We start from the raw sequence: 25,996 nt of genomic DNA, 5'->3' as shown, positions 1-25,996 counted from the left end.
AGTGCCAAAATTGCCATTTTCCTCAGTGGGATATTTGAGCAGTTACAGGAGCTTGTTTCACTTTCATTGTCTATGGAGAGGCTGACATCATGTGAATCAGCTGGATTTTTATTGTGGCCTTATTTGGCAGACTGGAAATTTCCTCTAAACCTCCAAGAGCCAATTTCAGAGCAGGAGCTGGAGAGGTCATGGAACACAAAGTTCTTCCAGGTGAGAACAGAGCATGGAAAGAGACAGGGACAATCTGTTAGGGAGCTGATGATAGGACACCCTTTGCTGTCTCCTGCAAAGATATTTGTAGTCAAACCATTTCTGAACAAGGGCATCCCCTGCCCTAATTTAAAAATTTAAGAATAATTTGCCTTAAAAAGGGGTTGGCCTCAGTGTCCCTATGCAGTCAAAGGTTCAAGATATGTCATCCTAAATCTCCTGATGAATTTGCTGTGAAGGAACAGATTTTAAAAACCTCAAAATGACAGTTGCAGCAGAAAATAAATGAACAAACTCTTTGTTTTCATACAAGTTGCCTAAGTAATTTATCTTCTATAGATTCCTCACATTTGGTCCATATTTCTTATTTGAGCTTGTAATTTGCACCACACACATCAGATGTTTTATTCTTGTAATTCACAGTGAAACTCGAATGGGAAGATCTCTCTCAGACATATGTTTACTAGTGACTGTGTAAATTTGGCTTCTATAAAATAATGAACCACTTATGTGTTCTTCATATGTTTTTACCCAGTTTCGATTATATAAGCTGGGAACTGATGCAAGAAATAATGATTTGAAAGGATTTGGGGACTTTTTTCCTCTGTTGATGGAAGTAACCCTGTGATTATTAGGAGGTTATTAGAAGTAACTCTCTTGATTATGATTCTTCACATTTTCCTATTGTGAAGAAACGTGTTATTAATAATAGCCCATTGGACAGCAGATCTGTAGGAAGAAATCTAAATATTTTCTAGTTAATGAAAATGATATGGGGCATGCTGGGTGAGAGTAATGGGGGGATCTTGTAGTATTTTGGTAAATAAGGTATTTTCCAAAACTTAAGGTCAGTTTTCTGTGTAAACAGCAAGTTGTTTTGGTTTTTTTTGGTAATTGGATATTAGCCTTGGGCAGTAGCAGTGACTGGATGACTCTGTATCTGGTCCAGAAAAGGCATAAGAAAGAATTAATTGGCATCAGATTATTTTCTCTCACCAATGCTACACATACAGGCTGCAAGTACAAAAAGCTGGGCTTTCAGAACATACCAGCAACCAAACTGCTAGCATTGGAAACCTGCTAGGACTGCCCCTCTAAAAGGAGCTCCTCCTGTACCCTTCCTACAAAAAAAAGTGCTTCTTAGAAATGGAGGAGGTACAGAATCACAGACACAGAGAATCACAAGGTTGGAAGAGACCTTTGAAGATCATCAAGTCCAGCCATTCGCATCCTAAGCTAAACCAGATCCCTAAGTACCTCAGCTACCCTTTTTCTGAACACATCCAGGGAAGGTGACTCAACCCCCTCCCTGGGCAGCCTGTTCCAGGCCCTGACAACTCTGTCAGGAAAACATTTGTTTCTAATGTCCAATCTGTCCCTGCCCTGGCACAGCTTCATGCCATTTCCCCTTGTCCCATCTCCTGTCCCCTGTCTGGAGAGACCATCGCCCACCTCTCTACACCCTCCCTTCAGGTAGTTGTAGGTGGGGAGAAGGTCTCCCCTCAGCCTCCTCTTCTCCAGGCTAAACACCCCCAGCTCCCTCAGCCGCTCCTCAGAGGATTTGCCCTCCAGCCCCTTCCCCAGCCTGGTTGCCCTTACTTTGTAAATGAGATAGCAGAGATAAAATGGTCTTGCTGTAAACAGTGCATTTCACTGCTGTTTAACCCATCTGCTTCGTTGCCATTTGAGGTCTAGTGCTCAGTTTCAGTTCAGAAAAACCAGCAGATCTGAAGAATGAGAATCACGTTTTTCTGGTTTAGTCCTTTATCAGCCCTGGATAGTGACACCAAAATCCTGTTTGATTATAATTTCCCTGCCTTCTGCTAGAGATATGACTTTCATTGCACAAAATTTTGCCTTTAACTTACACATCCTTTTAGTTCTTCTGCACTAGTGTATTATCTTCAGATTTTTCAGAAGGTCACATACTGATTCTTCTGTCAACTTTCCAAAGCCTCCTCCTTTTATAGCCCTAAAAATATATTAACTGGGAACTAGACAGTGTCTAAACCAAAGACCAATGGCAAATCTGTCCCTTTGTGAAGGGGTCTGGCCAGAAAATGGGCTGATTTTGATTAATTGAACCCGCAAGTTTGGGACTTCCCTGCAGTGCACCCATGATCTTGGCTTTGTGATTGTTTCCAGCTTGGATCCTGCTGGATTGGAGCACGGCACAAACCTTGCTCACACACATCAATCCTGGATCTCTTCCTGGCATTGCATTCAATGTGGCCAGGTGCATGTGGGCCCAGAGTTAGGAGATGTGTCTTCCAAAACATGGTGTGGGAGAGGAGCGATCCAGTGTGATCTCCCCAGGTTTGGGGAACAAGGAAAATGGGATTTGAAAAGATCAGTGCCTGTGATTTGGAAATGGGAATTTGCTGGGTCTTTGTTCAACTGTGAAATAAAGTGAAAAGATGGTTTCAAAGAATTTTAATAAAACCATTTCTGTTTCTAAGGCAGAGGTGATAAATTTCCTTGATATTTAGGAAGGTGGACTACTGCTTGAATCAGTACAGGCTGGGGGATGAGCTGCTGGAGAAGAGCTCTGTGGAGAAGGACCTGGGGGTCCTGGGTGATGACAGGTTGCCCATGAGCCAGCAGTGTGCCCTGGGGGCTGAGAGAGCCAGTGGGATCCTGGGGGGCATCAGGAGGAGTGTGGCCAGCAGGTCCAAGGAGGTGATCCTCCCCCTCTGCTCTGCCCTGGTCAGGCCCCACCTGGAGTGTTGTGTCCAGTTCTGGGCTCCCAGGGATAAAAAGGACAGGGATCTCCTGGAGAGAGTCCAGAGGAGGCTACAAAGATGCTGAAGGGCCTGGAGCATCTTCCCTGTGAGGAAAGGCTGAGTGAGGTGGGACTGTTCAGCCTGGAGAAAAGAAGACTAAGGGGGGACCTTATTCATGTTTATAAATATCTGAAGTATGGGATGCAGGGGGAATGGGCAGCCCCTTTTCAGTGCTCTGTGGAGACAGGACAAGGGGCAATGGCTGCAAGTTGGAGCACAGGGAGTTCCACACCAACATGGGGAAGAACTTTTCCCCAGTGAGGGTGCCAGAGCCCTGGGACAGGCTGCCCAGGGAGGTGGTGGAGTCTCCATCTCTGGAGAGATTCCAGCCCCGTCTGGACGCCTGTCTGTGCAATATGAGCTGGGGAGCTGCTTTGGCAGGGGGGTTGGACCCCATGATCACTCCAGGTCCCTTCCAACCCCTATGATTCTATGATTCTATGATACTATTTACTGGTTCTCTAGTTGTGTGTACTAGCTTTTAAGGGAACCACATAATGTCTAGATACTTGGCAAAATGTTAGAAAGATGGAGCAGATATAGTTTCAAGAAACAAGGTTGAAGCCAAATGTTTACCTTGCATCAGAGAAAAAAAAAGACTTAAAAAAGATAAAATCCCGATGTTTTTTGGTTCACATTTAAAATATTTATGACTTGCCTTTATTTACAGGGTTTTTAAAATTCTCTTACAGTTCCCTGTTGAAGTGGAAACAGGCTTTTGTGGGGATCGTCAAGGAAAGGGATCGCGGAAAAGCAGAAGAGCAGACTACCAGGATCCAGACTGTTTACCTTACCCAGGGTCGACTGGAGCTCGACCTAAGACAGATGTAAGTGGCTACAGCATATTTACAACTTTCTCTGACTCTCAGGTTCAGCAACCTCAAAATTTACTCTTTATCATGACAGTTGTAAGTAATTTGTTCTGCAGATAGCACCCTGAGTTGGGTTTGCAATAGGAGGACATACAAAAGTTAAGTCAGTCTTCAGTGAGGCCCCAGGGCTGTGGGATTCATACAGTCTGATTTTGGATAACTCTAGGGAAGATTTCTGCATCTGAACAAGTCACTTGGACTGCCTTTATACCCAGTGAAATGAAGTAGGCATTTCTAAAGAGTAACTTCTCTCACCTGGAAGCTGGATGTCAAGGATCCCAGGCACCAGATCAACGTCTTTTTCTTCATTGCATCTTTTCCTTCATTGCTTGTTTTAGAATTGGTCTCTTAGGATTTTTATTTGGCTGTTTGTTAGGCCCAGTCCAGGGGGGACTGTACCCTGCATTCTCTGTAAGGAGAGGCATTCAGCTCCAGAGATTTAGAGGAGCCCTATTTCTAACCTATAACAGCACTGCTTATCTGGGGTTTTTTTACAGGGTGATTCTGTAGTCTGCAATCTAAGTCAGTTAAAATCTGTCAGAGGGTTTTCTCAAAAGGCTTTGGTTTACTTCCTCAGTAGCTGCATGTAAGCTATTTTAGGATGAGTGTCTGGATTCTGAAATCCAGATGGTTTTGCCTCTTGTTTTTGAATTACTTGAGTGCCAGTAGAGCATCACACAACATAAAAATGCCTGCACTGGATTGGATCAAAAGTACTTCTAGTCCAGTAGCCAACATTGGATGTTCAGGAAAGAAGTGTAAGAACAGGATAAGGAGACAGAAGGCCATCCCAGCTTCCTTGGAGGTATTGATTTTGCAGGTGCATGGAAGCCAGGCACTGTATACCACTTTTGTGATTATTAGCCCCCAAGGGCTTTTGTCACTAGTCACATCTTTTGTATTCATTTGTATTCATTTGCCCTTTGGATATTCAAAGCATCTTGCAGCAATGAATTCCAAAGTTTAATTGTGGAGTAGGTGAATTAACACCTATTGCTGGTTGCTAGTTTGCTACTGGATTATTAATTTGGCTGTAATTCTTGTGCTGTGAAAAGTTGAATCTTAGGACTCTTAGAGGAAGCAGTGATTACCTGGGACTGGGGTCTTCTTTTCTGACTGTATTTATTGGTATTGAATTTTATCTGTTTGCTTATCTTATGCTCATTCATGAGGTCCTTTTGCAGCAACTGAGAGTCAGTTTTTGTAGTTATTAACATCAGTAATTAAAATAATCACCATTTTCCAGATCATTTATGAATGCATTGAACATATATCTGTGAGACTCTCAAGCAATATCTATCCACTGTTATCCATCCACTGTAAAAGAAAGCAACCAATTATTAATAACCTTTTATTTTTTGGCCTTTAGTTAGCAACAAAAACACATTTTCATTTCACAGAATCACAGAATCTTGATGTCTTTTTTATTTTGCCTCCTTGACAGCATAGTTGGAGTCTGATAGATAACTTCATCAGAAGCTTTTTGAAATGGAAGTATGTTATATCAGCCAAATCACCCATAGCTGGATGATCACTCAAAGAACTTGTCTAGATTGCTGAGGCATTGTCTCCAAAATGTTTCCCCATTAGCCTGGGTCACAGTTTATTCTGTCTGGTAATTTTTTGCCATGAGTATCAGCCTTACTAACATCTCTTCCACAAATAGAAAGGCATTTTCAAACATTGGCATCCCATATGCCACCCTCCCTTTCTGCAATCCCAAAGCCAGTAGATTTTAGCAAAATCTACATGCTAGGTCAGTGGCTCAGCAGTTCTTTATCCTGATGAGGTGCTTTTCTCCAGTTATCTATGCAATTTTGAGTAAAATAAAATCTGTTAAAGGTATCTTTAAAACTGTCATACTGCCAATCTCCCAAAGAATGATACACATACCACCATACAAATACTGTATTTCATTAAATGAGCCTCCTCCTGTGCACTGGAATGTAAATTTGAAGGTGGGCTTTGTTTGCCTGCTAATTGGAAACATTACTGTCATCCTACCAGCTATTTCCCTTCCCTAGAAAACAAGTTTTCTGTTTTCCAATTCTGCAAAAATGCAAATATTTTTTCTGATTTCTCACATGTTCTGCTTGGAATAGAGAGTGGAATTCACTACAAAGTCAGATATTTTCCAACTTTATTTGTTTTTTACCTTGGCCAAATGTTCAGGCATGTACAAGTATAGTTGCTCAACCTCTTTCCCACTGGTACTATGTCAATATTTTTGAAGTGATGTTGCAGTAACGCTGTTGTTTGGCTACCACTGCATAGGGGAGAAGGCAGAGAAAGTAGCTTTTGGTGTTTTCTGGTCTGTGTATCTCTTTTTGTTGGAATTCAGGAAATAACTAGCACAATAAATAAATAGCAGTTCTGTGAATCTTCATCAGTACAGCACAGGTATTGTCTCAACCATTTTTAATACTGTAGTAACAGCAGTGTAACGCGGGAAGTACTACGGCTGCGTAGGGCTCCGTCTGGTTTAGAAACCCAGTAGAAATCTTTAGAAATTACTGGGCTACTTTTGTAATCTGCCAGTGCTTTAAACTGGGGATAAATGTTGAAACTGGGTGTTTGCAAATTTCATTCAGGAGAGCAGATCATTTAATAGAATCATAGAATCACAGAATTGTAGGGGTTGGAAGGGACCTGGAGAGATCATGGGGTTCAACCCCCCTGCCAAAGCAGCTCCCCAGCTCATATTGCACAGACAGGCGTCCAGACGGGGCTGGAATCTCTCCAGAGATGGAGACTCCACCACCTCCCTGGGCAGCCTGTCCCAGGGCTCTGGCACCCTCACTGGGGAAAAGTTCTTCCCCATGTTGGGGTGGAACTTCCTGTGCTCCAACTTGCAGCCATTGCCCCTTGTCCTGTCTCCACCTTCCTTCAAAGTGCTGCTTTTGGCAGCTATGAGCAACGCTGTGCCGGCTTCAGGCACGCAGTCCACGTGAGCCTGTCTCATCCCTCCAACACCCAAATTTTTACTGCTTAATCCTTAAGTATGTATTTTAAAAAAGCCAGAGTTAACTACTACTACAGCTTTACTGACGGATTCTGGTGATGGAAAGGTCTGATTCCTTCTGTGTCACACCCAGGTTGAAACCCTTTGACTCCCACGATCCAAGCGGTAAAACACACAGAGCTCCTGGGGGCTGAGAGAGACAATGGGATCCTGGGGGGCATCAGGAGGAGTGTGGCCAGCAGGTCGCAGGAGGTGATCCTCCCCCTCTACTCTGCCCTGGTCAAGCCCCACCTGCAGTATTGTGTCCAGTTCTGGGCTCCCTGGGATAAAAAAGACAGGGATCTCCTGGAGAGAGTGCAGAGGAGGCTACAAAGATGATGAAGGGCCTGGAGCATCTCCCCTGTGGGGAAAGGCTGAGTGAGCTGGGACTGTTCAGCCTGGAGAAAAGAAGACCAAGGGGGGAACTAATTAAAGTTTATAATTATCTTAAGCAGGGGATGCAGGGGGAATGGGCAGCCCCTTTTCAGTGTCTGTGGGGACAGGACAAGGGGCAATGGCTGCAAGTTGGAGCACAGGAAGTTCCACCCCAACATGGGGAAGAACTTTTCCCCAGTGAGGGTGCCAGAGCCCTGGGACAGGCTGCCCAGGGAGGTGGTGGAGTCTCCATCTCTGGAGAGATTCCAGCCCCGTCTGGACGCCTGTCTGTGCAATATGAGCTGGGGAGCTGCTTTGGCAGGGGGGTTGGACCCCATGATCTCTCCAGGTCCCTTCCAACCCCTACATTTCTATGATTCTATGTTTCTATGAAATCAGATCCACTGTATTCTGATGAGCTAGTTTTTCTTCTCTTCCATTTCAGGAGGTCAGAATGAGCTTATCTGTGTCCACTCCTGAGGAGCTCATATACCCAGGCATTTAGAGAACCAAATACGCCATAACTTACTGAGATGAGCAGAGAAATATTGTTAGAAATAGCAGGAAAGCTGTAATTCAGCAATAATATGCAGAGAATTATGTGGGACACAGCTGTTTTTCAGTACAAGTAGTGATGTTAGCAGAACACTTTCATGAACACCAACTAGGCTGTCATATTAAAAGGTGCAATTAAGGTTTCTTTAGAAAACTTGTGCCACAGTAGGTATTCTGTTTCTGTGCCTATAAAAATGACTCACGCTTGTTGCAACATGTTGAGAGAGTAATAAGGAAAACCATGTTTTGTACAGCAGTGATGTGTCATGTCATGTCTCCATCCTTCTCCCCAAAAAGTTCCTTCACTGTGAGAAACGTTACTTGTGAAGCACTAAAGGAGATATGTACCCAAGGTGGTGGTGAAGTCAGGTGCCTGAGAGACAGCAAAAGCTCCACCTGATGGGTGCTGGCATTTCTGCATCTCTGTCTACATCCTAGAGATTTCATTAATGGAGGGGGGCAAAAAACCAAACCACTTCTACAGCAAAATCCACTTCACCTGAAGTAGTCACATGAATGCAGGTTGCCTGTTTGAAGTGTTCTGTTCCCCCTCAAGAGGTGATGTTGGTTGGTTATTTGAAGAAGTGACTGGCTGAAGCCTAGGTGCTTAGAAGTGGGGGAGCTAAATCCCTCCTATGGCTCTGGCCTTTGCTGGGAAGTGCCTGCCTCTCCATGCAATGGCCAGAGGAAACTTGGAGACCTGGATGGTCTGACGTAGGAGTCTGATAGCAGGTGGCTTGAAAACCCTCTGGGTCTCACAGCTAACACAGTATCCAATGCAGTGTGCACTCTGTGCATCAGTAAGGAAACACAACTTCACATGCTGGTAGCAAGGTGGGCTTCTCTCTTTATCTGTGGTAAGTCTGCTTCTGTGCTTTCTTTTTAAGTACAGCTGATGAGCACACTTTGGAGTTCTCGTGCTTTAGTTCCACAAACAGCTTGAGTGCATTAAACCAGGAAGGCTAAAATCAACCATTTGATAAGTTTTGGGTTTGTTTTAACCTGGATTCTCAGTCTCATTCACTGCCCAGCCACATGAATGTGTAGGCTGGTGCAAGAGAGGGTCAGAATTGCTGGAGATGAGAAAGAGTTAATTGCTTCTGTCAGTATCAGTGCCAACATCTGACATCTTAAACTGTTTGAAAACTGGAGTTAACCTGTGCTAAGCCTCTTGATTCAGAAAATGGGAAGCAAGGTTGTGCCTTGTAACCCACATGATGGAGAGGTGTTTGTGGTTCTTTTAAGGAGGTAAATTATTGTTTCTGAGGAGTGCTAGTTGATGCTTAAACAGTGTCTCAGAGTTTGGGTCAGATGCTCTGGAGATACCTGATATCTTCTGACATTGTGTAGAAATACAAAACTATTAATTCAATAATCTATGAGTATAGCAGTGATTATCTCCCTGTAGGCAGTGGGATGCCTGCCAAAGGAAAATCAGAATCACTGTGTTTCTTGTGAAACACTTGTTCAGCATTGCTGCCCCTGGACCAGTAGGGATCAGAGATTATTCCATTTGTGAGTATATGTGACAAGCCTTTTGTCAGATAGCTGCCAACATCCAGTACAGAAGGAAATGATGATGTGGCAACTCGTAACAGTTTGTATTTCTACCAGGCACTCTTTTGGAATTTGAGGATCTTGAAGTATTTGCAGTCCTTGGGCTGATCCTTCATTTCTCCATGAACTATGTAAGCACAGTCTGCATTTTACTGCTTGGTGTGGTCATGAAGTTACTGGTTCACAGTACAGTTTACAGCACCAGCAGCAGCCATGTCCATTACATAGTAGGTCATGTTTCCCTAGGTGAAGATGAGGCAGATTAGGCTTTACTCTGACCTTGCCCCCCATTGACAAAGTTGATAGTAAAGCCCTGAGAGGACTTGTGCAATCTCAGGGCAAAGATTTCTTCCCTCTGAGAACCCATCCTGTTGCCAGTCCACTTTGTCTGAAAGGAAAACAAGCAGGTTAAAATCTCATGTAATTCTGGGTTGAAATTCTCAGTCTGTCCATCCAAGTGAAATTCAGAGAAAGCAGGAGCAGGCTTTATGAATCAAGAAGATGTAAGTACACCAAAAGAGTGAACACTAAACTCATCTCACTAAGCAGATCAACAACCTGAGCCGCGTTTGCAGGATTGTTGCCAAGAACTGTCTCAGGGGTTCAGTTCTGGTGGTGGCATAAGGAGGCCCTGAATTAGAAAAGGTTGGTGAACAGCACAAAATTATCATGTTTGTCAGAACTGGACAATTAACAAACTCTTTCATTACACATTCTTGCCAGATTTTACATTTAAAAATACCCAACTGAAAGAGGTCAGGGGGCAGTAGGTAAACTGCTGCCGTTCTGGTTTTGAAATGGCATCTTGAGCTGGGTCCTGTTTAACAATGATTAAAGATTTTAAACTGGGTCTTGGCACTGTAGTTCTTGCTATAATAGTAAGAACCATTGCCATATTGTTCTGAAATGGGTTTTGAGGGAGGACAGGATTGTTGCCTACTAATTTTATTGAAGAATCCCAGACATAGATACAGACTGGGAGAAGAGCTCCTGGAGAGCAGCCCTGCTGAGAAGGACCTGGGGGTTCTGGTGGATGAGAAACTTCACATGAGCCAGCAGTGGCTCTTGCAGCTCGCAAGGCCAATGGGATCCTGGGCTCCATCAGCAGAGGGGTGGCAGCAGGGACAGGGAGGGGATTGTCCCTCTCTGCTTTGCCCTCGGGAGGCCCCAGCTGGAGTCCTGTGTCCAGCTCTGGGGCCCCAATACAAGAAAGATGTGGAACTGTTGGAGAGGGTTCAGAGGAGCCACAAAGATGATCAGAGGGCTGGAGCAGCTCCCCTACAAAGAGAGGCTGGGGGAGCTGGGCTTGTTCAGCCTGGAGAAGAGAAGGCTGCGGGGGGACCTCATTGCAGCCTTCCAGTCCCTGAAGGGAACGTACAAACAGGAGGGGAATCAACTTGTTCAAAGGGTAGACACTGGCAGGACAAGGGGGAATGGATTAAAACTAAAGGAAGGAAGGTTTAGATTAGATATTAGGGGGACGTTTTTTACAGAGAGAGTGGTGAGGGGCTGGAACAGGCTGCCCAGAGAGGTGGTGGATGCCCCGTCCCTGGAGGTGTTCAAGGCCAGGTTGGCTGGGGCCCTGGGCAGCCTTGTGTAGCTCCAGGCCTGGAGGTTGGTGTCCCTGCCTGTGGCAGGGGGGTTGGAGCTCTGTGATCCTTGGGGTCCCTTCCAACCCATGCCATTCTATCATTCTGTGATTCTCCTTGGGATTTTCCTTTTGCATTTGTCTAATTAGAATTAAAAAGGGATGCTTTTCTTTGGCATTTACTGGGGTGGTTTTGAGCAGACCTGACTCCACTACTGCAAGAACGAGCCAGAGAAAGGGAACTCGCCCCAAAGGCCCACACAACCCAGACAAACTCTTACAGACCAGCTTATTTCTTCTGATTTACCACATACCTTTTAAATTTTGCTCCGAATATTTTAGTGAGGAGACTCCCAGCATCTTGCACCATAACTACTCTGCATGCAGATGGCTGGATAGCAAACTGCTTGTTTTGTTTCTTGGTGGTTGAAAGGCTGAACTCCAAAATGGACTTAAAAGCCTGTGTCTTCTTGACTGATGAGGCTCTTGAGATGTTTTGTGTGGGTTCCAAGGAAAGGAAATCTTTTAGATCATTCTGGTTCATTTAGGAGCAAATTGTGCTGTGTTTCAGAACTGACCTGAAAGTAATTATTGAATAGTTTGTTTGGAAAATTTCACAACATTCCTTAAATAACATATTTAACATGTTTTTTTTCTTAATAATTAGCTCAGTGGCTTTTTTTTCTGACAAAAATATTGAAGTCAGCTGAAGATGATTATTCTAATGTAGCTATGCAGCAATTAATATTACCTTGATTTGTTACAGTTAAGCCACTCTATCTATGAAAATATTTAGTTTAATTAAGTTCTCATGAGGATTATTTGGAGGCAAATATTTTGCATTTTTAAAAATATATTATCTGCATAAGAAAGAGCATCTTTACCTTTATTCATAAAATGGCTTTGAGAAATAATTTAACAATAATCAGTTATTCTTGGGTGGATATGGACAAGGTAATTTACATGCTCTTTTTTTTCTTTTTTTTTTTAAATAAAATATAAAGTAAAATTGAAGTTTCCAGCTCATTTTAAGTAAAGTTCATTTGATGTAGTTCAAGAGGTGTCTGAAATCCAAATCTGTGATGGGAGGTGACTAGAACTGGTTACTTTTCTTGCTTGGCATTACATGGCTATTTATGTAGTTCCAGCTGATAATTACAGTTTATGTTGTAAGAAAAGTTTTGAACAAGCAAGAGTTGGGAAATTGAGGCGATTCACCTCTGCAAGGCAGCCAGCAGGCCCACCAGGAACGGCAACAGCAGTGGAGCAGCTGGGCTTGGTGGTGATCACAGAACGACAAGGTTGGAAGAGACCTTTGAAGATCATCAAGTCCAACCATTCCAACCCTGAGCTAAACCAGATCCCTAAGTACCTCCTCTACCCTTTTTTTGAACACATCCAGGGAAGGTGACTCAACCCCCTCCCTGGGCAGCCTGTTCCAGGCCCTGACAACTCTGTCAGGAAAACATTTGTTTCTAATGTCCAATCTGTCCCTGCCCTGGCACAGCTTCATGCCATTGCCCCTTGTCCCATCTCCTGTCCCCTGGCTGGAGAGACCATCGCCCTTCAGGTAGTTGTAGGTGGGGAGAAGGTCTCCCCTCAGCCTCCTCTTCTCCAGGCTAAACACCCCCAGCTCCCTCAGCCGCTCCTCAGAGGATTTGCCCTCCAGCCCCTTCCCCAGCCTGATTCCATTACAACCCCATGAGCAGAGACTGACAGTGATTAATAGCAACTGATATGACATGTGAGCACTTTTCTGAGCCAGCCCAAGTTCCTGTCCCCAAATAACTGTCCCAAACAGCTCAGTGAGATTTGCCATCTAGGTCCTGCGGGCGGGCATGGATTCATTAGTGTACACATCTCAGTTGAGCTTACAGTTGCTCCTTGGCTTTTATAGGCACATTTATCATATGTACATTGAAATATTCAGTATCGTAGAGTGCTATTTGTTATGTTTATTTTCAGATCTTCCAGCTGAATTCTTTGGGAGAAAGCAAAGGTACCGGTACTCTTCCGTACTGTTTTTTGTGTTGTATGTCTGATGACACTGGCTGTTTGTGGGAGCACAATCACATTTCCTAAGGGTGCCATCTTATTAATCACAGACACTAAAGCTGCTGGCTGGCATTTCAGAATGGGTACACCACCTCAGAAATGCATTGCTTTTCAAGGATGGACCGCAGTGTCCTGACTCTTTGTCAGTGGATGTGGGAGGCAAGCTGTCAAAACAAGGATCTCTATAAATGAGTTAACAAGAGGTGATCAGGAACCATACCAGTACATTGTACCATGCATATGCAAATATAGATAACCTTATTGCCTACAGTTAACTTTATACTCAATGAAGTGTAAAAAGGAAACAATTTCTCTCTCTTTTTTTTCCCATTTTTTTCTACCAGCAGCTGGGCTCCTGCTTTTGAACACAACACCCTGTTTATTTAATTGGGTGACAGTACAATTTTGTGCTATCCTTTGTAGCAGCCACAGAAAAGAAGAGGCAGTAAGGTACCCTGGCTCCCATGGGTGAGATTGGCAGGGGTGTACTGGATTGGGCCCTGCCAGGCTGCCTGCTGTGGTTTTTCTTGTGGTGTTCATTAAGCACAGTCTTCTCTAGGGAGGTGTGTGCAATCATACTGTATCTGTCTACCTGTTGGTCAGGTTTTTGCTTACCCTTTTTCTGGCCCTGTAGTGTATTTGTTACAACAGTATGAAAGGAAGAAAAAAGAGTCAGTATGTTCTGTGTGTGGAGTTTTATCTGAGTAATTTCTCTTCAAGTGTAGCTGTTACTCATTTGCACCATCTCAGACCCAGTTTGGGACTTGTGTCATTCTTATTCAGGCAGGGTTCCCTTTGGCTCCTTCACACATCCACCAGACAGCACATGTGATTGAGCTGGAGCCTTTGGCTTTTTACTATAGCTGTTCACAGCAGCAGGAAAGCGGAGAGATTCCAACATCACCAGAGATGTTTAGTTAAAAACGTGCCCTGCCTGCACTGCACAAGTGTTTGTGCCGTGCTTCGGAGCTTGGGTAGAGCCAGACCCCTACTCCCACTTGAGCAGTGGTGCAAAGGTCTCTCATAATACAAACCTCCAGGCTCTTTGTACTCTGGAGAGCTCGTAGGCTGCTCTCTCCCGTTTCCCACGCTAGGGAAGAAGGGGCTTCCATCTGTAACAGGCCAGAGACAGACGCCGGCACAATGAGGAGGGAAAGCATTTTTTTATGCAAATGAGCACTGCAAATCGTGCATCTCTGACAGATAATCCCTCTCAAGGTACAACTTTCTCTCCTGCATCTGCTGGGAGGAGGAGGCACCTTTGCCCAGCTGCCACCCCGTTGTCCTGGGATGTACAGTGTCGCGCAGCGCTGACATGGGATTATGCAGCTCTTTGTGTGAGTGATGTGTGCTAAAGCTGGTAGATGTGGGAAGGCTCAGGGCTCTGACTGACTTGAGCAGCTTTTTCAGACAGCTTCATGTTGTTGGTGTTTTTTTTTTTCCTCTCAGGTGTACCAAGTCATTTCCTAGGACTTTTCTTACAAGTTTCTGTAATTCTTCCTTTTCTCCAAAAAAAAGGAAAAAAATTGCATATTTTAGATATTTATCTCTCTATATATGTGCATTTATATTTATGCACACATCATATGTACATTTTTGATGGACTTTAGGTTTTTTAACCTTATCTCTGTACACAGGTAGCTTGCTGTGTGGTTCTGGCAGCCAGTTCCACGGGCACTGTTGCCTCAGTGAACTGTGTTTAGATAACTTCTTCATAAGCCTGTACAGTGCTTCAGGTCTTTTGGAGACAGAACTTATTCCCTTATTCAGAGTGGAGCCATGCACGTGTCCCATGGGAAGAAGTGAGTATGGAGCAGTGGTGTGTGACCTGGAGTCATAAAGCACATCCAGAACCAGATGAGGGGCAGGGCTTCTGCACCTCATGTCTTAGATACAGTGTGAGAGCTTTGTTCCTCAGCAGCTTTCACCTTTGCTCTCAAGGAGCTCTGGACCAACAAAACACATAGCAAGTTTGAGAAAGTAGGTTGATATTCTCCAGTGTTTCCATTTTCCCATTAATTTTTACAGAAGTCATTTTTTCCTGTTAAGGGCAGGGGAAAGCTCAGATGTGGAAGCTTTGCTGCTCTAATGGCCTGGTGTACGCAGGGGAAAACATAGAATCATAGAATGGCATGGGTTGGAAGGGACCCCAAGGATCATAGAGCTCCAACCCCCCTGACACAGGCAGGGACACCAACCTCCAGGCCTGGAGCTACACAAGGCTGCCCAGGGCCCCACCCAACCTGGCCTTGAACACCTCCAGGGATGGGGCATCCACCCCCTCTCTGGGCAGCCTGTTCCAGCCCCTCACCACTCGCTCTGTAAAAAAATTCCCCTAAGATCTAATCTAAACCTTCCTTCCTTTAGCTTTAGTCCATTCCCCCTTGTCCTGCCAGTGTCTACCCTTTGAAAAAGTTGAATCCCCTCCTGTTTGTATGTTCCCTTCAGGGACGGGGAGGCTGCAGGGAGGTCCCCCCACAGCCTTCTCTTCTCCAGGCTGAACAAGCCCAGCTCCCCCAGCCTCTCTTTGTAGGGGAGCTGCTCCAGCCCTCTAATTGTCCTTGTGGCTCCTCTGAACCCTCTCCAACAGTTCCACATCTTTCTTGTATTGGGGCCCCAGCTCTGGACACAGGACTCCAGATGGGGCCTCCTGAGGGCAGAGCAGAGAGGGACAATCCCCTCCCTGTCCCTGCTGCCACCCCTCTGCTGATGGAGCCCACACAGTACTCGAGGTGGAGTCCAGGGGCACAATTACCTCTCCAGACCTACTGGCCACACTGTTTCTGATACAAGCCAAGATGCCATTGGCCTTCTTGGCCGCCTGGACACACTGCTGGCTCCTATTCAGCCTGCAGTCACCCAACACCCCCAGGTCCTTCTCTGCCTGACAGCTCTCCAGCCAGTCTCCCCCAGCCTGTAGCGCTGCAGGGGGTTGTTCTGTCCCATGTGCAGCACTCTGCACTTGGCCTTGTTAAACTTCATCCCGTTGGTCTCAGCCCTTGGGTCCAGTCTGTTCAGATCCCTCTGAAAAGCCTCCCCACCCTCAGGCAGATCAACACCTCCTCCCAGTTTAGTGTCATCCGCAAACTTCCTGAGGGAGCCCATGGCCGCGCCTGCTCGACACAGATCTCTGTGCAGATCCACGGGGGCAGCGGGTGGCTGCCAGATCAGCAGCCCGGTGCCGGCAGTACCGCCTGCTGCCTTTACAGCAGCGTGAGTGGAAAGGGAATCCTTGCGCTGTTCCCATTTCCCAGCTCGAACGCCTCCCTCCCTCTCTCCCTCCCTCCCCGCAGCGGGCGGGAAGCTGCAGCGGCGGCGGGCGGGCGGGCGGGCAGTGAGGCAGCGCGGGCTGAAGCGGCCCGGGCGGGGCGGGCAAGGCCTGTGCGGCAGCTGCGGGCAGCGGCAGGGCTGGCTCGGCAGGTGGCACTCTTCCCTCTGCACAGCGGCGCCGGGAGGCAGCGGCTGGCGTGGCGGGCGGCACCGCTCTGCTGCCGACAGGCCAGGGCAGGTTGCAGAGTGAAGGCAGGAGCCTTGGCCCCTTTGTGATCGCTGGGGTTTGTTCGGTTGGGTTTTGTTGGGGTTTTTTTTTTTTGCTGTTGTTTTTTAGGGAGTCGACCTTGAGTCACCAACAAAAACAGGTTCCTGAAATTTCAGCTCGGGTACCCTGTCTGGAGAGATGTCTGCCTGCAGCTTGGGCTCTGTAAATGATCCCTCGCTCCTCGTTCAGGCAGCGCAGAGCTCTGATGTCAGGCACAACTGACTGTGTCCAGTTCTGGGCTCCACAGCATCAGAAGGACATTGAGGTCCTGGAGCGAGTGCAGAGAAGGGCAACCAGGCTGGGGAAGGGGCTGGAGGGCAAATCCTCTGAGGAGCGGCTGAGGGAGCTGGAGCTGTTTAGCCTGGAGAAGAGGAGGCTGAGGGGAGACCTTCTCCCCACCTACAACTACCTGAAGGGAGGTTGTAGAGAGGTGGGCGATGGTCTCTTCAGCCAGGGGACAGGAGATGGGACAAGGGGCAATGGCATGAAGCTGTGCCAGGGCAGGGACAGATTGGACATTAGAAACAAATGAACAACTCCTGAAAGAGTTGTCAGGGCCTGGAACAGGCTGCCCAGGGAGGGGGTTGAGTCACCTTCCCTGGATGTGTTCAAGGAAAGGGTAGCTGAGGTACTTAGGGATCTGGTTTAGCTCAGGATGGGAATGGTTGGACTCGATGATCTTCAAAGGTCTTTTCCAGCCTCGTGATTCTGTGTGATTCTGTGATTGCCTTTCCAGACTGGTGGTGATCCTGGTCTGTATGGCAGGAGTGTTCTGAGCTGCAGGGCCTCCTGTTCCTACAGACTTGTGGTCTGTGTTGCACCCACTCCGGCCCGTTGTTCGGCCTGTTCACAGAGGGAATTTCATGAGACCTTAGGCGACTAATTCTAACTTGAAGTCTAACGTGAACATACCCTGCCTTTTTAATGAACCCCTTTTTATCAGGGAACCTGGTTTGGGTGATTGAAGGATGTCCTGTCCACCCTAGTCCTTTGTGGCAACATAATGAAAATAAAAAGCTTGGCAATAAATGGTTACAATGAGTTTTAATGCCAGCTCTGTACCCCTGCCAAAGCCTGAAGGACCTCCTGCCAGCTTTCTTTGCTTGGTGTTTTCTGAAGGTGTATCTGGAGCTTCACCAAGTCCTTGCCTTTGAGTCCTTGTTCACAGCAGGGCTTCACCCAGGGTCAGGACTCTGTGGTTCTGGGTTGACAGGAGCTTGCACAGTTCTTGGCTTTGCTTAACTGAGGAACCTCCTCTTGTCATCATCTTTGCAGGAGTCTTAGATGGGAGGTAGCTCTTCGTTAATTTATTGACCTCTCTCTCCCCGGGGTATTGTTTGTGAATGTCTGTCAGAAGTGCTACCTTTTCTGCTGACCACTAACTTTTACAAACACCTTTTTCAGTGACCTCCTTGGGACATGCTCAGCCTGCTCTTTTATAGTGAGAGAGACCGATGTTGGCACCGAACTGTTGGGCTCTGCATGTGCCCATAACACGAGGCTCCCGCTGCTGTGAGCTGGTTGGTATCTTGTCAGCAAGAACAGCTTGTGCCTCTTGGGAAATCAGAATTTTTTCCCACTCCCCATAGTCCTGGCTGACCTACAGTGTACCTGTGATCCCCTTCCTCTTGGCTGGCATGTGTTTCATAGAATCATAGAATGGTCTGGGTTGGAAGGGACCCCAAGGATCACAGAGCTCCAACCCCCCTGACACAGGCAGGGACACCAACCTCCAGGCCTGGAGCTACACAAGGCTGACCAGGGCCCCAGCCAACCTGGCCTTGAACACCTCCAGGGACGGGGCATCCACCACCTCTCTGGGCAGCCTGTTCCAGCCCCTCACCACTCTCTCTGTAAAAAACTTCCCCCTAAGATCTAATCTAAACCTTCCCTCCTTTAGTTTTAATCCATCCCCCTTGTCCTGCCAGTGTCTGCCCTTTGAACAAGTTGATTCCCCTCCTGTTTGTATGTTCCCTTCAGGGACTGGAAGGCTGCAATGAGGTCCCCCCACAGCCTTCTCTTCTCCAGGCTGAACAAGCCCAGCTCCCCCAGCCTCTCTTCGTAGGGGAGCTGCTCCAGCCCTCTAATCATCTTTGTGGCTCCTCTGAACCCTCTCCAACAGTTCCACATCCTTCTTGTATTGGGGCCCCAGCTCTGGACACAGGACTCCAGCTGGGGCCTCCCGAGGGCAGAGCAGAGAGGGACAATCCCCTCCCTGTCCCTGCTGCCACTCCTCTCCTGATGGAGCCCAGGATCCCATTGGCCTTGCAAGCTGCAAGAGCCACTGCTGGCTCATGTCAAGCTTCTCATCCACCATGCTTACTGTCCAGCAGCCTGCTGCAGTGACATACACTTGTACTCAGGGTGCTGGAAAGCAGAGCGTAGTGGGTTTTGCTGACTGTCTAACAGGATGTACATTGGGACAATACTTCTCTTATGTCATTGCTCCTTTGAAAGTGTGTGTCCAGCAGCCCCACCAAGTCCCTACATATGGGACAAGGTCGATCTTTAGTGGGGAGTCTTACAAGGGTAGCTGTGGAAGGACTAACTCAACCTTTTCAGCAGTGGCTGTGGTGGTGGTGTCCAAGCATGTCCAGTAAGAATTAGCTTTATAAGTACACAGAAGAACCATTACTATGGGTTTGTTTCACCTAGCAGTAGTAACAACTGGACAGTGAAGTTAGTTGTTTGACAGCAACGATGAATATGGCATTAATCAAACTGGGAGGGTTTTTTTCTCCCCTAAGATATGTATTACTCTAAGATACTAAAAGTTACATTAAAAAGGTCCTTCTAGCTCTGGGGAAAAAAAATACTGGTATCAGACATTCTCCAGCTCTGAAAACCTCAGGGTCATTATGTGGGAACAAAAATTATGTACCATATGGCATGTCTGAAATATTCAGTAATTTGAAGAGAGTTGTTTGTTGAAAACAAATTTTGCAGCAAACCAGGCTGTAAATTTTCTATAGCTTTGAAAAATCACTGTGAAAGGAGTAAGAGGACAAAACACTGAAATGTATACCCTGCCCTGCTTCTTGGATAGAGGTTTATCAGTGAATGATTGTATTCTTTTCCTTGTACAAAAGCATTCATCAGACCTTTTCAGCTATAAGCTGTAATGATGATTAGCATTTTGGTGTGGGCACCTGGAAGTGTTATGTAAACACAACTGAGTTCACAGCCAGTGTTTCCCAGGGGGCATTTCTGTAATAGTACATTCCTTCTGCCTCTGGAGTTTTGCATCCCCTGCTTTCTGTGTGAGGAGGAAAATGGCCACATGCAAAGAGGTGAACAGCAATATTCAGGTTTTCAGACTCAGGAAGAGCACCTCATGTTCTTCACTGTCTCCATTTTGCAGCTGGAAGGCAGAAGGGCAGAATGCAAATGATTGCCCAACATCCCACATGTGTGAAAGGGTCAACTGGATCTTTTCATCTTCAGTCCTGCATCATCAGTCACAAGAGTGCCTTCCCTGCTGTGCAGAACCCTCTTCCACACTCCCATCAACGCCTGGTTTGCTCCTTCCTGCCTAGACCAGAATAACATTCTTTGCAATACACCATTTACTCCTTCAAACTTAATACAGTGAGGAAAGTCCTAATCCCTGCTGCCTGAGGAATTACTGTTGACAGATGTCCCAGTGAAACTGGTGTAGCTGCACTTTTTAGTGACTCCTCATCCCAGTAACACAGCCAACATCCAGTAGCCTCCCAGTTGACACGCTGCTCTTGCTCTGTCTGCAAAGTCAGCGTTTGCAAAGCGAGGACACTGGGAACTACCTTGCTCAATCAGAGCACACTGCTGAGGCTCTTAGGTGGTTGACACCCCAGAAGGAAAGGAAGCCATCCAGAGGGATCTTGACAGGCTGGAAAGATGGGCCCGGGGGAACCTAATGAGGTTCAACACTGCCAAGTGTCAGGTGTTGCACTTGGGACGGAAGAATCCCAGACACAGATACAGACTGGGAGAAGAGCTCCTGGAGAGCAGCCCTGCTGAGAAGGACCTGGGGATTGTGGTGGATGAGAAGCTTGACATGAGCCAGCAGTGGCTCTTGCAGCTCGCAAGGCCAATGGGATCCTGGGCTCCATCAGCAGAGGGGTGGCAGCAGGGACAGGGAGGGGATTGTCCCTCTCTGCTCTGCCCTCGGGAGGCCCCATCTGGAGTCCTGTGTCCAGGTCTGGGGCCCCCAATACAAGAAAGATGTGGAACTGCTGGAGAGGGTTCAGAGGAGCCACAAGGATGATTAGAGGGCTGGAGCAGCTCCCCTACGAAGAGAGGCTGAGGGAGCTGGGCTTGTTCAGCCTGGAGAAGAGAAGGCTGTGGGGGGACCTCATTGCAGCCTTCCAGTCCCTGAAGGGAACATACAAACAGGAGGGGATGCAACTTTTTAAAAGAGCAGATAATGGCAGGACAAGGGGGAATGGACTAAAACTAAAGGAAGGAAGGGTTAGATTAGATCTTAGGGGGAAGTTTTTTACAGAGAGAGTGGTGAGGGGCTGGAACAGGCTGCCCAGAGAGGTGGTGGATGCCCCATCCCTGGAGGTGTTTAAGGCCAGGTTGGCTGGGGCCCTGGGCAGCCTTGTGTAGCTCCAGGCCTGGAGGTTGGTGTCCCTGCCTGTGGCAGGGGGTTGGAGCTCTATGACCCTTGGGGTCCCTTCCAACCCAGACCATTCTATGATTCTATGATTCTATGATTAGGAGTGACAGTTCCCCTGGGTCAACTGAAAGGTGCACACTTCTGGGAGGCTTTCCAACACAGCAGATCCTGGTGTATCCTGACATCCTGATTTCCAGTGTGTATTGTCAGGCAGTTTTCAGGATCAGCAGTTGATCTGCCAGAATTGCTTGTTCTTTCTCTTTTTCTCTCTCTCTCTTTTTTTTTTTTATTTTATTTTTTTTATTTTCATTCTCTGGAGAATCCAGAGAGCTTAAAAAAGAGAAAGTGTCAAGCCTAAATGAGGCTGCTGAGACCTGCACATTTGGTTGCACAGATCAGCCATCTGGTTTGCATGTTATACCTTCGCTCCTTGTTATACACTTATTATGGGAATATTTATTCTGTCAGTGACTAGCTGTTTGCTCTTAATATGCTTCCATCTGCATATAAATTTGTTAAACCACTCCCCTTAGGCATATGAAAGTTTGGCTTTCCGTTTAAGGTGGCTGTAACAATGCAATTAGATTTACCATATCATCAGCAGGATGTTCAGCTCCCACCTCCACTGCAGGATGTGTGTGTGGAGGATACCTGAGAAAAGCAGTTTACACTAGTCCTCAGATGTGAAAAGGGTTGAGTTTTAGAGGAACAGACTGAAGATCTCGAATCTGTGGAGGAATTTTGGAGGTCCCAGAGGTAACAATATGGTAAAAATAATCAAATCATCACATCAGACTGATTTGGTTTGGAAAGGACCTCAAAGATAATCTAGTCCCAACCCCCCTGCCATGGGCAGACACCCTCCACTAGCCCAGGTTGCCCAGGGCCCCATCCAACCTGGCCTTGAACACCCCCGGGGACGGGGCATCCACCCCCTCTCTGGGCAGCCTGTTCCAGCCCCTCACCACTCTCTCTGGAAAAAACTTCCCCCTAAGATCTAATCTAATCCTTCCTTCCTTTAGTTTTAATCCATTCCCCCTTGTCCTGCCTGTGTCTACCCTTTGAAAAAGTTGATTCCCCTCCTGTTTGTATGTTCCCTTCAGGTACTGGAAAGCTGCAGTGAGGTCCCCCCGCAGCCTTCTCTTCTCCAGGCTGAACAAGCCCAGCTCCCCCAGCCTCTCTTCGTAGGGGAGCTGCTCCAGCCCTCTGATCATCATTGTGGCTCCTCTGAATCTTCTCCAACAGTTCCACATCTTTCTTGTACTGCAGGCCCATGTCTCTGTGATGCCAGGATCACAGCCCTGCAGGCTTGTGGATGTCTCCAGCTCCTCTTGTCTATTCCCTGTGCTCAGAGCCTTTGCACAGAGACATTTCAGCTGGGCCTGGGTGAAGCTGACTGAGTGGCTGATTGGCTGGAGTTCCTTTGTGCTGCACTTCAGGTGCTCTCCTGCTGACCTGTGACCCTCCTCCAGCTCTGGGCATCTATTATAGGCCCTGAGGAGGAGCCATTGATGCCTGTAAATATAAGGGCAGTGGATTAATGTTAATGACAAAATGGCCCTGTTGCATGGTGTGTGCCACATACCTGGCAGATCTGCCTTTGTGGACACTCCCAGTGGGATTTGAGGAGGGCTGTGTGAGGATAAAACGCCTCAAGGTTCATCCTTCTGAGAGGAGCCTGAGCAGGATCGAGCTGCTCTTGAGAGTGGGAAAGACAGGTTCTGATGGCTGAATTATTTAAACTGTTGGGAATGGCTCACTTGGTGCATAATGCCAAAGAGGAAAGAGCAAAAAACATTAAAGATGGCTTGGGATTTGGGGCTGGGAGGGGAAGAAGAAGGTTGTCTGCTCTCTTCTGCTTTGGTTTTGTTTTCCCTGCAGAAAGTATTTCCTCACTAATTCTCTTGTGAAATTCTCACTGAAGCCTAAGAGACAGGGCCAGATCCCCAGCAGTGCCCTTGGCACACTCTACCCCTTTTCTTGACTAGCTGGAACTTTCAGAAATCATGTCCTTTTGAAAATGAATTAGATTCTCCTTCTCATGCTAATCAATATGGGTAGCATTTTGCCCACAGCAAGCTTTGTCCCAGGAGCATGGATGTTGTAAGAGCTTGCCAGAGACTGCCAGTTATCCCTGGGGAAATGACGTGTTCAGGCGTTTCTCACTTTCAGTCATTTTTAGAGTAAACACTTTGCCTTGTCTTGCATATGAGTTATGACCTTAATGACTTCTGGTCCTGAGTTTCCTTTCTCAGTGTTTCCTCTCCCTTCAGACTTCTCCTGATGATAATGCTACACGGTGTGGGAGTGAACCCAGGCTGCCTTTTACTCCTATGCATTCACCTGACGTTTTGCCAGTGCTCCATTATGCTGAGGTTTGTATTGGGAATTAATGCCCTGAACCTACACATTGTGGGGCCTGAAACCCCACTCCTCATTCAGCAAGGAGTGCAGTAGACTGAAGAAGTCTCAGTTATGGGGACAGAGATAGGCAGGCAGGAGGTTCACAGGCTCTTCAGCGATGGATGGAGGAAGCACAAGGCACAGTGCTGGAGGGAGCCTAGGTGAGCTACATCAGGCTTTGGCACACAATTCCAAGGGCTGTGATGAATGCAGCAACTCTCTTGATGCTTGTGGTGAAGGCATCTATTTTCTCTGTGTAACCCACCTTATGCAAAGAACTCTTGATGAGCTTTGTCAATGGAAAGCCAAAAGGATCGTCCAGAGAATTATAGCCTGTACTCTTTTTTTCTTCTCTTTTTCTCTTTTTTTTCCCCCACTCTTCTTTTTTCCCCTCCCAAGAAGATGTTGATTAGAGTTGTGGCTTGTTTTTTTCTGTTTGATTCATGGCTTCTGAGTCAGTATCTTGATATTATACAACATCCTGTCATTAACTGGTTCTCTGAAGGCTCCTCAGAAGTGTTTTGCTATTCACTGCTACATTATAGGCTCACTGTTGGGACCAATGATTTAAGACATATGCTTACAACTTAAAATTACTTTATTCATAATGGGAAAGCAGGAAAACTTCTGGATATTTGAATATTTGAGAACGGTGTTGTGAACATGGTGCAAGAAGACACTGTGCAGAGGAAGGTGGTAGTTCTAGGTCTGCAGGTCTGGGGATACATTTGTTCCCACAGAGGTCAGCAGGAGTCCTTCTACAGGAACGTCTTCAAAACCTCAGAGCATGGTGCTAAGGACAAAGTTCAGCATCACCAGAAATACCTAGACCATTTCTTCACAGCTTTTGGATAATTGACCCTTCACTGGACAACACTGATAATCTTTTGTGTTTGTTTCAGCTCCTCGCAAAAATCTCTCTTAGATCTGCTGTATCCCTTCTTTAGCATCTTTCTTGCTTTGTGATTGCCATCATATCCATCCTGCATCCTTTTCTAGTGCCAGATCCAAGACTGAGAGTGAGGTTGCAAACCTGACTTTACCTGGCTAACATCACCAGAGCCACTGGGGTGTCTGCACCGTGCTCTCGTGTGATTCCGGGGTAGGAATCCATAACACAGACACCTAAGTTGGCTTTGCATGGATATGACATGTCTGACAGAGCTTAGAATTATAGAATCATAGAATGGTCTGGGTTGGAAGGGACCCCAAGGATCACAGAGCTCCAACCCCCCTGCCACAGGCAGGGACACCAACCTCCAGGCCTGGAGCTACACGAGGCTGCCCAGGGCCCCATCCAACCTGGCCTTGAACACCTCCAGGGATGGGGCATCCACCACCTCTCTGGGCAGCCTGTTCCAGCCCCTCACCACTCTCTCTGTAAACTTCCCCCTAAAATCTAATCTAAACCTTCCTTCCTTTAGTTTTAATCCATTCCCCCTTGTCCTGCCAGTGTCTACCCTTTGAAAAAGTTGATTCCCCTCCTGTTCGTATGTTCCCTTCAGGGACTGGAAGGCTGCAATGAGGTCCCCCCACAGCCTTCTCTTCTCCAGGCTGAACAAGACCAGCTCCCCCAGCCTCTCTTCGTAGGGCAGGTGCTCCAGCCCTCTGATAATCTTTGTGGCTCCTCTGAACCCTCTCCAACAGTTCCACATCTTTCTTGTATTGGGGGCCCCAGCTCTGGACACAGGACTCCAGATGGGGCCTCACGAGGGCAGAGTAGAGAGGGACAATCCCCTCTTGTTCATTCCCTCTCCATGCTCTCAGTCACCACTGAGATCTACCTCATCCATCAGAAAACTTTCAACAAGAGTCCTTAACATTTTAACTCCGTTGCAAATGATTTTATAGACACAGAGTCAGATTATTCACAGTGGAAAGTAATTTGTGGAGAACGTGCTATTTTAGAGATAGAAGAAGTGATTGCAGAACAATTAGAAAGGATTTGCTGGCAGTGGGAAAAAATAGTTTGTGTGAAATTGACAGTAAAAATAATGTTTAAGTAGGCTGCCTTTTCTTTGGATACATGTACCTCAGCATAAGAATTTCATTTATAACACTCGATATAAATAGTGTGATAACACTTCACAGAGGCTCCACTTATCAGGGGAATTCCAACTTCTTACAGAGACCGAAGCACACTGGTTGTCATGCCATCCTTGTAAATATTTTATGTTGGGTTAAGACTCAAGGGCAGATGTCTATTTTTACTTTGTGTTTGTGAAGAACTATGAACCCAAAAAGCTTTTGGTATATGAAACATTTAACAGCAGCAAAGTCAGTTCAAAGCTGTCTCTGGCAATAGAAATTGTGATGCAGGGTTTTTTTTTTCTTAGTTTCTTTTTTTTATACTGGATTTAATGTTTTCTACACTCCTCTGGTAAACACTCCTGGAATTAACAGTTGTTCCAAACAACATCCGTTCAACAAAGTAGCTTGGAAGTCAGTGTTCAGAAAGC

At 46.6% G+C, this 25,996-nt stretch overlaps 1 protein-coding gene across 1 annotated transcript in view; it reads left to right on the top strand.

Moving 5' to 3' along the window:
* Positions 1 to 25,996, top strand: part of STARD13 (StAR related lipid transfer domain containing 13) — a gene marked incomplete at both ends in the record, with an annotated part of 297,240 nt that overhangs the window by 38,407 nt on the left and 232,837 nt on the right. The window contains one exon of the mRNA XM_084279657.1: positions 3,686 to 3,820. Coding sequence (XP_084135783.1) covers positions 3,686 to 3,820 — 135 coding nt within the window. The remainder of the gene's footprint in view (positions 1 to 3,685; positions 3,821 to 25,996) is intronic.

The sequence above is a fragment of the Gallinula chloropus genome (genome assembly GCF_964237585.1).
Source record: "Gallinula chloropus genome assembly, chromosome: 1".
Classification (NCBI taxonomy): domain Eukaryota; kingdom Metazoa; phylum Chordata; class Aves; order Gruiformes; family Rallidae; genus Gallinula; species Gallinula chloropus.
This window is presented reverse-complemented; position numbering and strand designations above follow the sequence as displayed.